Source organism: Balaenoptera physalus, assembly GCF_965194825.1.
Source record: "Balaenoptera physalus genome assembly, chromosome: 15".
Classification (NCBI taxonomy): domain Eukaryota; kingdom Metazoa; phylum Chordata; class Mammalia; order Artiodactyla; family Balaenopteridae; genus Balaenoptera; species Balaenoptera physalus.
The window spans coordinates 51,899,148-51,913,854 of record NC_138894.1 but is presented as its reverse complement, the minus strand read 5'-3'; the positions used below and the strand labels follow the sequence as shown (position 1 = coordinate 51,913,854).

General features: G+C 41.6%; 1 protein-coding gene across 14 annotated transcripts in view; it reads left to right on the top strand.

Annotated features, from left to right (window-relative positions):
• The window catches only part of EML6 (EMAP like 6), a 351,593-nt gene that overhangs the window by 213,587 nt on the left and 123,299 nt on the right, over window positions 1–14,707 (top strand). For 12 of the 14 annotated variants that reach the window (XM_082426244.1, XM_082426236.1, XM_082426246.1 and 9 more), the window contains one exon: window positions 12,743–12,944. In XM_082426244.1, the coding sequence (XP_082282370.1) occupies window positions 12,743–12,944 (202 nt within the window). Of the gene's footprint in view, window positions 1–12,742; window positions 12,945–14,707 lie in introns of those variants that run through there. The other 2 variants (XM_082426238.1, XM_082426239.1) reach the window with 2 other exon arrangements.

The following is a 14,707-nucleotide window of genomic DNA, read 5'->3' as shown; positions in this document are numbered from 1 at the left end:
TGTGCTTTTGGTGTCATAGCAAGAAATTATTGCCAAATACAATACAATTTCATGAAGATCTCGCAAGATTTCTTATAAGTGTTTTATGGTTTGGGCTCTTATATTTAGGTCTTTGATCCATTTTTTAGGTAATTTTTGCATATGGTGTTAGGTAAGGGTGCAACTTCTTTTTTTTCCAAAATATTTTTTGTAACTAATTTGGCAGCAAAACATGACTTACACTTATTATAAAGCTGTTTATTGTCTTCATATGTGTGAATATTCATACCCTTCACTGCAGAAATATTTGATTTCAAGGTGCTGCCCCAGACTCCACTGGATCTATTACATGAGTTCAAAATCCAAAATTTTCAAATTTCCAAAATGCGCCTACCATCAAAAATTTCAGATATATGGGATGGTGGACCTCCAATACATTTTTCAGTGAATATCAAGTTCTGGAATTTTCAAGCTGGGAGAGACATAGAGTTCCACATGATGTCATCACGTGGAACTCTATTACCTTATGGATGAATAGAATGAAGCTCAGGGCCATTGTAGGATTAGAGCTGTAACTCAAGTCTCACACCAAACTCAACAGAAGTGCATTTCGAGTCTGATCATTTTTAAAACAAATTTATGATGTAGGTAAAATAATGAAGCTTAAATGACTTACAGTGGCAGCAAGAAAGGCCAAAATTAATTCTTAAAGCAAGGCAATCAAAATGAATTACATCTATGGTAATAAAATACTTTGAGCTAATGGTTGTAAATGATTATATCTAAAGGAGTACAGTAATTAGTCACACAGTATAAGATGCATTATTCATTTACTTATTCATTCAATAAGCATTTATTAAGCATCTACTAAGTGTCAGATATGTGCCTAGGAACTAGATAGGCTCTTCTAAAAAGCGTGCTTCACGCATTTTATTGGAGCTTTTTGTGTGTTTATTTTAACTCCCAACACATATTTATTGAATCATTGCTATGTCTAATGAACTGTAGACTCTGAATCTGGAGATATCTTGCATTAGGTCAAGCAGCATTCCCTCAGTGTTGAGCAAGAGAAGGAGGCTGAAGTCTCAAGGATACGAGATGCCTCTTCTTAGCCTTCTCACCATCTCTGCTGCCCCCTCACTGGTCTGAACCACCATCTTGCGCATGGTCTACTGCAGTTGCTTTATAACTTGTGTCCCTGCTTCAACCATTATTCTCAGAATAGCAGATGGAGGGAGTTGTTGGAAATTTACATGAGCCAGGTTACATTTCCTCAAAACCCCGCCATGATTCCCATTTTCCAAAGAAAAAGTGTACACATCCTTAGGATGGCCTACCAGCCCCTTCCCCCTCAGGCCTCCCGCCCTCTGCTCTGCCCTCTGCCCAGGCTGCTCCCTCTGTCTGCATCACTCTCCCCAGGAATCTGCATGATTACTACCCCTCTCCTTTGCTCAAGTGAAGCTTCCCTGATGACCTTATTTAAAATTGCAACCCAGTCTGCCTCCACCATCCCGGCACTCCTGATCCTCTCCTCACAGATCTTCTTTTCACCTTGTAACAAACAGTATAACTTACCTGTTTGTGATGCTTATGGCTGTTGTCTATTTCTGCAAGGGCAGTAGCCTCTTTGTTCACTGATGCCTCCCAAGCAAGCGCTTAGAACAGTGTCTGGCACATGCAGGCACCCTGGAAACGGACGAATGATGAAGAGTGCATCGTGTGACTGGAGTGCACAGTGACAGGTGACAGGCTTCAGAGGGAGGAACAGATAATTTCTGTGTTCAAGCTTGGCCCCCACGGACCAGCAGTAGGAGGTCATAGAAAGGCTTAAGGGGGTGAGTGTCATGGTCAGGGCTCTACCTGCTCTAGAGCAGAGAGTGGACCAGAGTGGGGCAGGATTAGAGGTGGGAGCCCAGGTGACTCTTCCCCACTACCCGTTCTTCTTATTACCATTTTTCTTCCTCAGAGTACATTGAGGATCATTCTGTCCAGTGGTTCTCAAACAGGGGCGTTTTTATCTTCTGCAAGACATTTGGCATTGCATGGAGACATTTTTGATTATCAGCTGGGAGGGTGCTACCGGCATTCCTGAGGCTAGGGGCGCTGCTAAACATCCTAAAATGACATATTGCAATGTTAGACACCTCGACTAAGAATTATCCAGCCCCTTATGTTAACAGTGCCGCAATTGAGAAACCCTGGTATAGAAGGTTCAAAGGACCAACTCTCAAATGAAAGCAGCCTTGTTGACGATAGAAACAAAGCAAGTATCTTCTGCGGTTCTCCTGGTCCTTTGAGTGCTTCATTGCTCACCTCCACTCCCATCACATCCATCACCTCTCTCCCTGTCTGCTCACCTTTGTCCTTTACGGCCTCCTGCGTCACTGGTGTTCTGAGCAAGTGGAAGCCCTGCAGAGGAACGTGCGGGAGCTGCGGATGGTGAGGTGTGCCACCAGAGGAGCGTCGGCTGTTGCTTGTTCAGCCTTGGTGTGGAATGTGGTGTCAGAGAAGCAGAGGCTGACTGTCTGGTTTGTTCTGGTAGTAATTCCCCTGTAAACACTCTGACCGAGCCGGCCTCCTATAAAGACCAGCCTGGGTGTTCCTTCCCTGGGGTGAAGGCAGCGGGCTTGGCAGTGTGTTTCTGTCCTCTGGGGTCCCGTTAGGCTGTGTGGATCCTTCAGTGTTCCTGATGCTATGGGATTTGGGATCCTGTGGAGTGGATTTTGTAAAGAGTATCTGCTGGAAGTTCTCAGGCAGAGAGCCCTTGTAAACAGGAGCAGCAGGCCGTGGGCACTTCATGCTGCAGGCTCGTGGTGCTTTGTGCTAGGTGCTCTGCATGCAGGATCCCGTATTTCCTGCAGCAGCTCTGGGGGTCCCCAGGCATGGCTGGCTCCTGGGGCATGAGCTCTGCCTACTTGCAGGAGGGCCCTACACTTGGTTTAGTGCTTGCTGTCATCATCTTGAAATTCTTAATCATTTTTGAACAAGGGGACCCCACATTTCCATTTTGTACTGGGCTCTGTGAATCATAAAGCCAGTCCTGTTCCCCAGTCATTGGTGCTCACGAATCCCTGGGGAGATGCACGCCTTCCCTCCCTCTTGTTTCCCTTAGGTTCTGAACTCTGCCTTCCACATTACCCTAGGCCGCCAGAGCCCCTGGCCCACCTCCAGACTCCCTAGGTGCCTCAGCCACCCCCTGCTGGGGGGGGCCCCGCAGTTTTCCCACACCCCCTCCCAACACTCCCTCTTCCCTCTTTTTTGTTTTTTTTGATTTGATTCTTTTTTTTTTAACATCTTTATTGGCGTATAATTGCTTTACAATGGTGTGTTAGTTTCTGCTTTATAACAAAGTGAATCAGTTATACATATACATATGTTCCCATATCTCTTCCCTCTTGCGTCTCCCTCCCTCACACCCTCCCTTTCCCACCCCTCTAGGTGGTCACAGAGCACCGAGCTGATCTCTCTGTGCTATGCGGTTGCTTCTCACTAGCTATCTATTTTACGTTTGGTAGTGTATATATGTCCATGCCACTCTCTCACTTTTCCCAGCTTACCCTTCCCCCTCCCCATATCCTCAAGTCCATTCTCTAGTAGGTCTGTGTCTTTATTCCCGTCTTGCCCCTAGATTCTTCATGACCTTTTTTTTTTCTTTCTTAGATTCCATATATATGTGTTAGCATATGGTATTTGTTTTTCTCTTTCTGACTTACTTCACTCTGTATGACACACTCTAGGTCCATCCACCTCACTACAAATAACTCAATTTCGTTTCTTTTTATGGCTGAGTAATATTCCATTGTATATATGTGCCACATCTTCTTCATCCATTCATCTGTTGATGGACACTTAGGTTGCTTCCATATCCTAGCTATTGTAAATAGAGCTGCAATGAACATTGTGGTACATGACTCTCTTTGAATTATGGTTTTCTCTGGGTATATGCCCAGTATGGGATTGCTGGGTCGTATGGTAGTTCTATTTTTAGTTTTTTAAGGAACCTCCATACTGTTCTCCATAGTGGCTGTGTCAATTTACATTCCCACCAACAGTGCAGGAGGGTTCCCTTTTCTCCACACCCTCTCCAGCATTTATTGTTTGTACATTTTTTGATGGTGGCCATTCTGACCGGTGTGAGATGATATCTCATTGTAGTTTTGATTTGCATTTCTCTAATGATTAATGATGTTGAACATTCTTTCATGTGTTTGTTGGCAATCTGTATATCTTCTTTGGAGAAATATCTATTTAGGTCTTCTGCCCATTTTTGGATTGGGTTGTTTGTTTTTTTGATATTGAGTTGCATGGCAAGAATATACAGTGGAGAAAAGACAGCCTCTTCAATAAGTGGTGCTGGGAAAACTGGACAGGTACATGTAAAAGTATGAAATTAGAACACTCCCTAACACCATACACAGAAATAAACTCAAAATGGATTAAAGACCTAAATGTAAGGCCAGACACTATACAACTCTAAGAGGAAAACATAGGCAGAACACTCTATGACATAAATCACAACAAGATCCTTTTTGACCCACCTCCTAGAGAAATGGAAATAAAAGCTAAAATAAACAAATGGGACCTAATGAAACTTAAAAGCTTTTGCACAGCAAAGGAAACCATAAACAAGACCAAAAGACAACCCTCAGAATGGGAGAAAATATTTGCAAATGAAGTAAATGACAAAGGATTAATCTCCAAAATTTACAAGCAGCTCCCTCTTCCCTCTGAGTGAAATCTCTCTCCCTCTTGTCCTTTTATTACCTTTTACCTGGGGCGCTTCTTAGTACTGCACCTTTAATAAGATTGGTTGATAGGAAAAGGCCATCATGCTCTCTTGTTTGATCTTTGGTACCTGTCCTGGTGCACATCTGCAGAGAAGGGAAATACCTTTGTGGGGAAGAGAGTTTGCTCCAGACTTGCACTGCCTGAATCCTCATTTTATCGCCATCACCTGCTTGCTCTGGGGCTTGGGGCAAATAAGGTAAACTGTGCTGTAGTTTCCTCATTTATATATTTCCTGTCCCCACCTACGACCTGGTGCTGTCCGAGGGCCTCCTCCTGAGTCACTGTGAGCCTTCCTGGGCACATGTGCAAAGCTCTGGGTGCAGGGCTGGGAATGTCTGGGAGAACCGTTCCTGCCCATTTACAGAACTTGCTTGTTTGACTCCAAAAAGATTTCTCAAAGTTGCACTTATTTTTGGCTATCTGCTCATCAGGCCTTCAGCTTTCTAATCTACTAGAGTGGAGTTTTCCAACGTTTGGTTGAAGAACCACTGCATTAGAATCAGCCTGGAAATCTGAATTTTCAGCAGTCTGACTAAAGTCTGAGAACACACACTAGTTTGGGAACAGCTTGATAGTGGTTGGTTCTCAACAAGTGGTTCTCAACCCTGGTGAGCTAAAAATAACTATGCCCATCTCCACTCCAGAGCAATTGAGAGGAATTTCTGAGTAGGGTCCAGGCATCCATGTTTTGTTTTGTTTTGTTTTTGCCCACGCTGCGAGGCTTGTGGAGATCTTAGTTCCCTGACCAGGGATCGAACCCGCCCCCTCGGCAGTGAAAGCACAGAGTCCTAACCACTGGACTGCCAGGGAATTCCCTGGGCATCCCTGTTTTAAAAACACTTTCTATGTAGGTTCTGATGGACAGTAAGTGTTGGAGCAACTGCTCTTGGCCCTTTACCATATATCAGGCCTCGGTGCACCAGATTTAAGAACACTAATAAGTATCAATACCAAGCCCCTCCCAGCTGTCAAGTCTTCCCTTCTTGGGCCAAACAATTGAGGGAAAAAAACCATTTTATTCCCCAAAGTGTTCTCTTTGTCAGATATAGCCTTTCCTTCTGAGAGTCGGCAGTGCTAGCACATCAAAATGACCTAGAGGGGTGGGATAGGGAGGGTGGGAGGGAGGCTCAATAGGGAGGAGATATGGGGACATGTGTATGCATATGGCTGATTCACTTTTGTGTACAACAGAAACTAGCACAGTATTGTGAGCAATTATACTCCAATAAAGATCTATTTTAAAAAATGGTAACAAACAACACAACAAATAAGTTGTAACACAAGGATGTAACCAAGAGACTCAAGGAAAGGCAAAAGCAGCAACTTCATAGCTCCTGGTGCTGACCCTGCTTGGGGACGGAATCTGACCACACGCACAGCAAGGTGTTCTCCATTGAGATGTGAACTTAATAAAAACCTGCTGGTTAAAAATAATAACAACTGATATTTATTGATTAGTTTCCTAAGTACCAGACACTGGATCAAGTGTTTAAATATATGATTGCATTGAATCCTCGTAACAGTGCTGTGATGTGTGAGTGCTAATATTCTCTGCAATTTACAGGTAGGGCAACTGAAGCTTTGAAAGGTTAAATACTTGCCATGTCACAGAGCTGGGATATAAATCCAGTCCATGTACTTAACCATTCAATGAACTAGTGGAAAATAAGCAATGTCCCTTAGGTCTGTGTTGATACTCATGACACTCATGGACTAGATCTCCCATGCCCAGGTTTCAGGACTGTCACAGAGAGGATTGAAAGGATACTGTTTCCCACTCCCTGGTCTGAATATAAAATCCGGGCAAAGGCCTGGTGAGAATTTGATCTTAGCCTCTAGGATTTTTATGTTGAGGTGGGTGGTTGCTCTCTACTGCCATCTGCTGGCTGTCTGGACCAAGCACAGGCCAGAACCCCACATTTCTCATAGTGCAATGAGTGGCAGAGAAGGCCCCCGTGTCCAAAATGTGCACCCCTCACCAATTCAGCAAAATGCCTTCAGTTCATTCTGTCAAAAGTCTCTGAAACACGCACTTTTTAAGAAGAAAGGAGAATTTCTGTAGTTTAAAATAATTAGGATGGTTTTCCCTGGCTCTCCTTTCACTCTTGGTGGATTTCTAACCGTGGTCCAAATAATACCTTATATTTGTCTGACTCCCAGAGCAGAAGGTAAAGAAACAAAGCCAACTTAATACTTCCCAGTGCAATGGTCACCTCGGCCAGCCCGAGGTGATCAATAACGTTCCTAAACGGGACGTTATTAGGAAACTTGAATACAGCTCTCTACCCACTGAGGTGTCCTTAGGAAGTCATTCCTATTTTAAATGGTTCTCTGGGAAGTGAGAGTGGCCTAGCATCCTGTCTGTCTCTGTAGGTAGACCCCTGGGGTCGACTTGTCTGATGTGACAAAATCCAATTTATCTCTTTGAAGAACTGAGTGTTTGTGGAGAGCCTGAGTTGTTCTCCAGAGAAAATGTTCACAGCTCATTAGGTTTATGTTGCAAACAATGAAAATGAAATGACTCCTCCCCTGGTTCTCTCTCTCTCCTTCTTCCCCTGCCCCTACTTAGTCAGAAATAATCCGTATCAGTTTAACTTCATTGCCTTTGCCACGTGTAAAGCTTCTGCCTTTTGTTGGTTAGTTCAGTGGAACGCTTTTTTCAAATGAAATCTGCTAGAAAACACAGACTGTGAGTTGTTGAGGGAGAAGCAGGGGTTGGATCCTCAGACTCTGCCTCTCGCCCCTCATTTCCCTGTGCTCTCCTTGCCAGGCCCCTGCGGCTCTTCTAGGAATCCAAGAACTCCCTGGGCACAGTCTGAAAACACAGCTGGGTGCTGTGCAGCTGGACTGCCTCATCAGTCTAGGCTGAGGTGGAAGCTTCTTTTTTGTTCTAAACCTCTTAAAGACAAAGCAAATATTTTTAAAATGTTAACACATTGATTCCATGTGATGGGTTGTTTGTTATAATATTCTTGACCTTTCTGAATTTGTTCCCCAAACAAGAAGTTAAAAAATAGTGGGGGTGGTGGGGAGAAAAATGTTTGTACACTGGATCAAATACAGTGCTGGTCCTTTGGGAGAAATTCTGTTTTCAAGCCATTTAGTCTTAGGGGATGGGACACACTGTTGGAGGAAAACGGGAAGAACTGGCCTGTTCACGCTTGTAGTAGTGCCTTGGGTGCCAGGCCTGCTTGGAAAGGGTGAGTCTTTAGGACAGTCAATGGAATTATGAAAGGATTGTGCTTTGAGTATTTTGATAACAGTTAAAATATGTAACATTGCTAAGATATATAAGATGTATATATATATATATATATATAGCTGTATATATGTATGTATATATCATTTTTACTGATATAATTGACATATAACAGTTTCAGGTATACAACATAATGATTATATACAGTGTGTATATATATAATATATATATTATATTACATATAATATTATATATGTATTGTCTATACATAATGTACATATTTGTCTCAAAGTGATGACCACAATAAGCCTAGTTAATGTACATCACCACACATAGTTACAAATTTTTTTTCTTGTGATGAAAACTTTTAAAATCCACCTTTAAGATACATTAGCTACTTTCAAATATACATTACAGTATTACTAAATGTACATTGTACATGTTCATCATGCTGTACATTACACCCCCAGGACCTATTTATTTTATAACTGGAAGTTTGTGCCTTTGACTACCTTCACCCATTTTGCCTACTGCCCACCCCTGCCTCTGGCAATCACCAATCTTGTTCTCTGTATCTGTGAGTTTTGGAGGTTTGTTTTTACTTTTATATTTTAGATTCCACATAAAAGTGAGATCATACAATATTTGTCTTTCTCTGTCTGACTTATTTTGCTTAGCAGTATGCCCTCAAAAGTCACCCATGTTGTCCCAAATAGCAATAATTCCTTTTTTTGTAGCTGAATGATATTCTATTGTGTATGTATATATCACATTTTCTTTATCCATTGATGGACGCTTAGGTTGTTTGCATGTCATGGCTATTGTGAGTAATGTTGCAGTGAACATGGGGATGCAGATACCTTTTAGAGTTAGTGTTTTTGTTTGCTTCGGAAGCAGAAGTGTTGGATCATACAGTAGTTCTATTTTTAATTTTTGAGGCGCCTCCATGGTGTTACCCATAGTGGCTGTACCAATTTACATTCCCACAGTGCCCAAGGGTTCCCTTTGCCCCACATTCTTGCCAACACTTGTTATTTCTTGTCTTTTTGAAAAAATAATAGCCATTGTAATAAGTATGAGATAATATCTCATTATGGTTTTTGTTTTTTGTTTTTGTTGTTTTGGCTGCACCATGCAGCTTGCAGGGTCTTAGTTCCCCGACCAGGGATCAAACCCCTGCCCCCTGCAGTGGAAGCACGGCGTCCTAACCACTGGACCTCCAAGGAATTCCCTCACTGTGGTTTTGATTTGCAGTTCTCTGATGATTAGGGATGTGGAGCATCTTTTCATGTATCTGTTGACTATCTGTATGTCTTCTTTGGAAAAATGTCTATTCAGATCCTCTGCCCATTTTTTTAATCACATTGTTTGGGGTTTTTTTGCTATTGAGTTGTATGAGTTCTCTATATATTTTGGATATTAACCCCTTATCAGTTGTATGATTTGCAAATATCAAATATAAATGCGTTACCATTTTGTAGATGGTTTCCTTTGCTATGCAGAAGCTTTCTAGTTTGATGTAGTCTCACTTGTTTACTTTTGCTTTTGTTGTTTTTGCTTTTGGTGTCAGAGCCAAAAAATTATAGCCAAGACTGATGTCAAAGAGCTTACCACCTATGTTTTCATCTAGGAGTTTTATGGTTTCAGCTCTTATGTTCAAGTCTTTAATCCATTTTTAGTTTATTTTTATATGTTTCTTTCGCATGTGGCTGTCTAGTTTTCCCAACACCATTTATGGAAGAGACGGTCCTTTCCCTATTGTATATTCATACAATGAACATATATATCTCTGCTTACAAATGTCTGGCTCCTCCTTAGAATGCAAAATCCATGAGGGCATGAGCCTGGCTTGTTTACTGTTCAAGCTCCAGTCTTGGGCATGTAATAGGTGCTCAATAAAAATTTTTTGTATAAATGAATGAATATATCCCTCCTTCTTTGAACGGTCTCGTTGAGGATGGAGATGTTGTCTTTTATTTCTTGGTATCTCCAAGACTCGAGAAGTGTTTGTGATTTGAATGTTTTATTTTATTCATTCATCAATTCTTATTGAGCATCTACCACATGCCAGACACTGTGCTAGATACTGAGGATACAGCAGTGTATAAAACTGAGAAAACTCTTGTTTTCACAGACATTAGTGAGAGGAAATGGACAATGAATATAATAAACTAGTAAATTCTTTGATTTTTTTTTTTGCCAATTTTGGAATATAATTAATATCCCTATTTACTTCCTATTTCTGAAGAGCAAAGTAGTATACCTTTCCTGTAATAAAATTGTAGATGATGCAAAGCCTGCTGGGGAGACAACAAATTCACTCCCTTCCTAGAGAAAATAAGAACATGTTAATAATAAGGCATGGGAAAAAGATAAGGACGAGAAAGGGACAGTAGCAAAAGGATTGTTTCCTCCTTAGCTGAGCTTCCTGCCCTGTCAGCCTGCCATCTTATCCCGACTGCTTTCCCCACACATCTGTCCTTTTCAACCTTGAAAGCCCGTCGTGATGTTTGCAGTGGAGGATTCTGAGTGACCCTGAACTAGCCGTTGCCAAGGTATCCCTACTTACTACTCACAGCAGGAATAATAAATCTGCCTGTGTGCTGTCTCCTTCCATTTCAAGACACATAACAATGAATTCAGAGCAGGAAGTAAAGAGAGTTCTCTCATGTAATAATAGCCTTGTACCTTAAAAAAAAATACTTTTTGTAAATAAATTCATTATCTCATTGGATGCTTTCAAGACCACAGTGAGTTAAGATGAGGATTTCAGGAACTTCCCTGGTGGTGCAGTGGTTAAGAATCCGCCTGCCAATGCAGGAGACACGGGTTCGAGCCCTGGTCCAGGAAGATCCCACATGCCACAGAGCAGCTAAGCCCGTGCACCACAACTACTGAGCCTGCGTTCTGGAGCCCACGAGCCACAACTACTGAGCCTGTGTGCCACAACTACTGAAGCCCACATGCCTAGAGCCCACGCTCCACAACAAGAGAAGCCACTGCAATGAGAAGCCCGTGCACTGCAATGAAGAGTAGCGCCCGCTCCCGCTCACCACAACTAGAGAAAGCCCGTGCACAGCAGTGAAGACCCAACACAGCCAAAAATAAATATTAAAAAAATAATAATAATAAGGATTTCAGTTATGGTGTCCAGATACCCCCAGTTAAACCTTATATTGTCCCAGCATTTGTCCTGGATTTTTTTTTAATAGACTTTATTTTTTTTAGAGCAGTTTTAGGTTCACAGCAAAATTGAATGGAAGGTACAGAGATTTCTCATATACCTCTGTCCTCATATACACACAGCCTCCCTATCAACACTGCCCACCAGAATGGTACATTGGTTACAATGGATGAACCTGCATTGACCTATCATCACCGAAAGCCTGTAGCTCACATTAGGGTTCACTGTTGGTGTTGTATATTCTGTGAGTTTTGACACATGTATAATAACATGTATCTACCATTATAGGTCCTACGGAGTTTCATGGCGCTAAAAATCTTCTGTGTGTCTGCCTATTCGTCCCTCTGTCCTAGACCTTTCATTCTGCAATAAAGTGTCATTATAATTTTAGATTTGAAAATATTTTTGATAGAATTATTTAATAGGTTTTTCAATATAGTAAAGCTGCTTTCTTGGTTAATAAATAATTTTAAAACTTATGTAAATTTAATTATTTTTAGAGCCTACTTTTTCTTGCAGAGGGGTCCTGATTTGGATGATAAATTACATGGTCTCCATAATTACAATCTGCATTTATGGGGAGAAAAACTGGTCCCCAGAGAAAAGGGGACTCTCCCTGGTGTGTCTGGCCAATCGGGTGTAGAGCAGGACTGAAGTCCAGGTGCTCTGACTTCTGGTACTTTCTACACAAAAGACACAAAGCCAGATGGGGAGACAACTCAGATCTCAAAGCTTATCACATCCTTAAGTAGTTTAAAGTAATTATGAAAGTGGGATTGCTTCTGTATTTCTAATTCAGACGTGAGAAAATTCACTATGTAAGTAAATAATGTAGCCGGTGAGGAACAGAACAGACTGAGAGAAGCCCAGATCAACACTCAGGCAGGCAAGTGGGGATCTGCCTAAAGAGGATGGAATAATACGAAGGAAGGTTGGATTTAAAAGGGAGTACTGTGCTTTTAGAGAAGATTCCATAAATTGTTAAGTCAGTGAGGAAAAACATCTTCAGATGTTTGATGGTATTCTGAGACTGAAATTAGAGTTTCATTTGCATATTTCTGGGACATGGTGCATCTATTTATCCAGCAGAATGAGTCTAGGTTCTGATCAAATACATACTAAACTTGCCTAATGTGATAATTAACCGTTCTGTAGTATCACCCACGTATAATTTTATTACAATGTCAGCATCCTAAAGATTGAAGTGATTTAACTTTTCCATAGCAAATCAGAAGGAAATTGTTTCAAAGAGGGTTAGGTTTTCATAAAGACCAATTCCTGTTCTTATATTCACTTTAAGATGTTGTATTTAATATAGACCCTGCTGTAGAAACACACAGTTAGCCTAAGTCAGACAGGAAAGAGCAATCACTCTTTTACAAAATAAATCACAAGGGGTCGGGGGAACAACTAACACACAGAAGGCAGCGGTCAATAACACAGGGTGGTGTGTGGAGTTGATTCTCCACCCCCAGGCATTGTTCAGATGTGTTGCCTTAGATGCTATCCCAGTGACAGGGTATTAACTTTAGGTGTTTTATTTGTGAATGGTGTGGAGATATGCGTTTATTTTATTCGTTTATTTTCGTCAGGCCTCTCTATCCGGAGTGTGTGCTGGAAAGCAGACCGCCTTCTAGCAGGGACCCAGGACAGTGAGATATTTGAAGTGATCGTGCGAGAACGGGACAAGCCAATGCTGATCCTGCAGGGCCACTGTGAGGGGGAGCTCTGGGCTCTGGCCCTGCACCCCAAGAAGCCGCTGGCTGTGACAGGCAGCGATGACCGCTCTGTCAGGTGAGGCCCCGGCAGTGGTGGCTGTAACCTCACTCACCTCCCTGAGGTAACAGATTTATTTTGCCCAAATTTGTTTATTACTTGAAGAGAAGGATAACCCACAGTGCAGAACCTCACCATTTCCAAACAGAATGTTAAGCCGTTTTGCTTAACAACAGTTGGCTTCTTGACCTTTTGTTGTTGCTATCTTTCTTTGGCTCCATCTTAAGTCAAGAAAATGTTCTTAGAAGTGAAAATTCACTACTGCTGGTTAGATTGGCCTCCAGGTCTCTTCCAGCTGAAGATGTAAGCTGAGTGCACTCATCTGTAGTAAGATCATGTTTCTTCCTCGTACCTTCAGTCCTGCTGGAGGCAGCTTGGCAATTTCACAGCTGAGTCACTCATCATCAGTTTAGTCACAGACTAAACATCACCAAGAGAACTGAAATTCTGATTTTCAAAGTCGTCTTTAGCAAGTGAGTCATTAATTCTTTCTTTGCTCAAAATTCCCTGTGAGAATTTACAATGTCTTCAAATCAAAGGAAAGTGCGGGTTCCTAAGAAAATATGCCCATGTTTTTAGGGCCTCAAGTGTTCTCGCTATGGATCACTTGTTATTTGAGAACACGACAGTAGTAAAATGAGCAAAATGATTATGCTTCCAATGTTCTTGAGACTGTTGAAAGACTGATTTGAAAGTGTGCGATGAAGACTATTACACTGATTCCAGTATTTCCGTACTACTGAGCTTTAAGTGTGCTCAACAACAAGCAGGCCAGAGAGAGAGTCCGTGACAGTGAGAGGAAGAGACTGATTGATAATCAGTTGATGGATTACTGCTTCTGGGTTTGACTAGCTAAAGTGGAGCACTGTATACTAGACTAAAGGTCACTGCTCCCCCTCCCCCCGCCCTTATTCTGTATGTTTGTGAATCGAATCAAGATGCAATGAGTATACTCATTAGAAAAGCATAAATCCGAAGATAAAACCATTTTTGAGTTTCTACTGAGCATTAAAGCCTCATCAATCTAAAAATCAGTGAAAACAATTCCAATGATCTCTTCATGTGACATAAATGTTTATTTGGCTTATACTTCTCTTTACTCACTTCCTCCTCCTCTGTTCCTTTTCTTTCCATTACTCTGAGCCAAACCAATGCCAAGTTATTCAAACACCCAAGAAACTCGATTCATACCCATCCAGATAGAAAGGATTTCAAGAAAGTTTTTGGCTTTTATATTTTAACAACTGTGTTGAGTCTTAGAATTGCAAAGAGTCCTTACTGCCAGAATTTGTATTACTCTCCTTAACCATTAATTTGGCTAAAATTTTAAATGGAATTTTTACACTGAGTATTGAAATTTAGGAAGGGTATAAGTCATAATTTCTTGATAAAGATTAGCTTAGTGGCTTTATAAGATTAGTGCAGTTTGCTGAGGAGTGATGGTTTCTTCATGCTAGTTAAGCAAAGCTTACATTGCTTAAAATAGTACAAGGCTAAAAACAGCATGAGATTATGAATAATGGACAAGGTATTGAAAGCATACCATAAGCTTTAGGCTGAACAGTGCAGGCTGCCTAAGGGATCAGTAAACTATTCACTGCGCAGCCCTGCAATGCAAGGCGCATGCCACCATCCCTCCTGAAGGTGGAATGCATTTAGAGAAATTGCACCGCATTTGACTTACTCGTGTTTCTTCACAGAACTTAGATTCTCAGACCCCCTCACAGATAATGTTGTTTGCACGTTAAGAGAAGACTGTCTTCAGAGTAGTAACAGAGAGA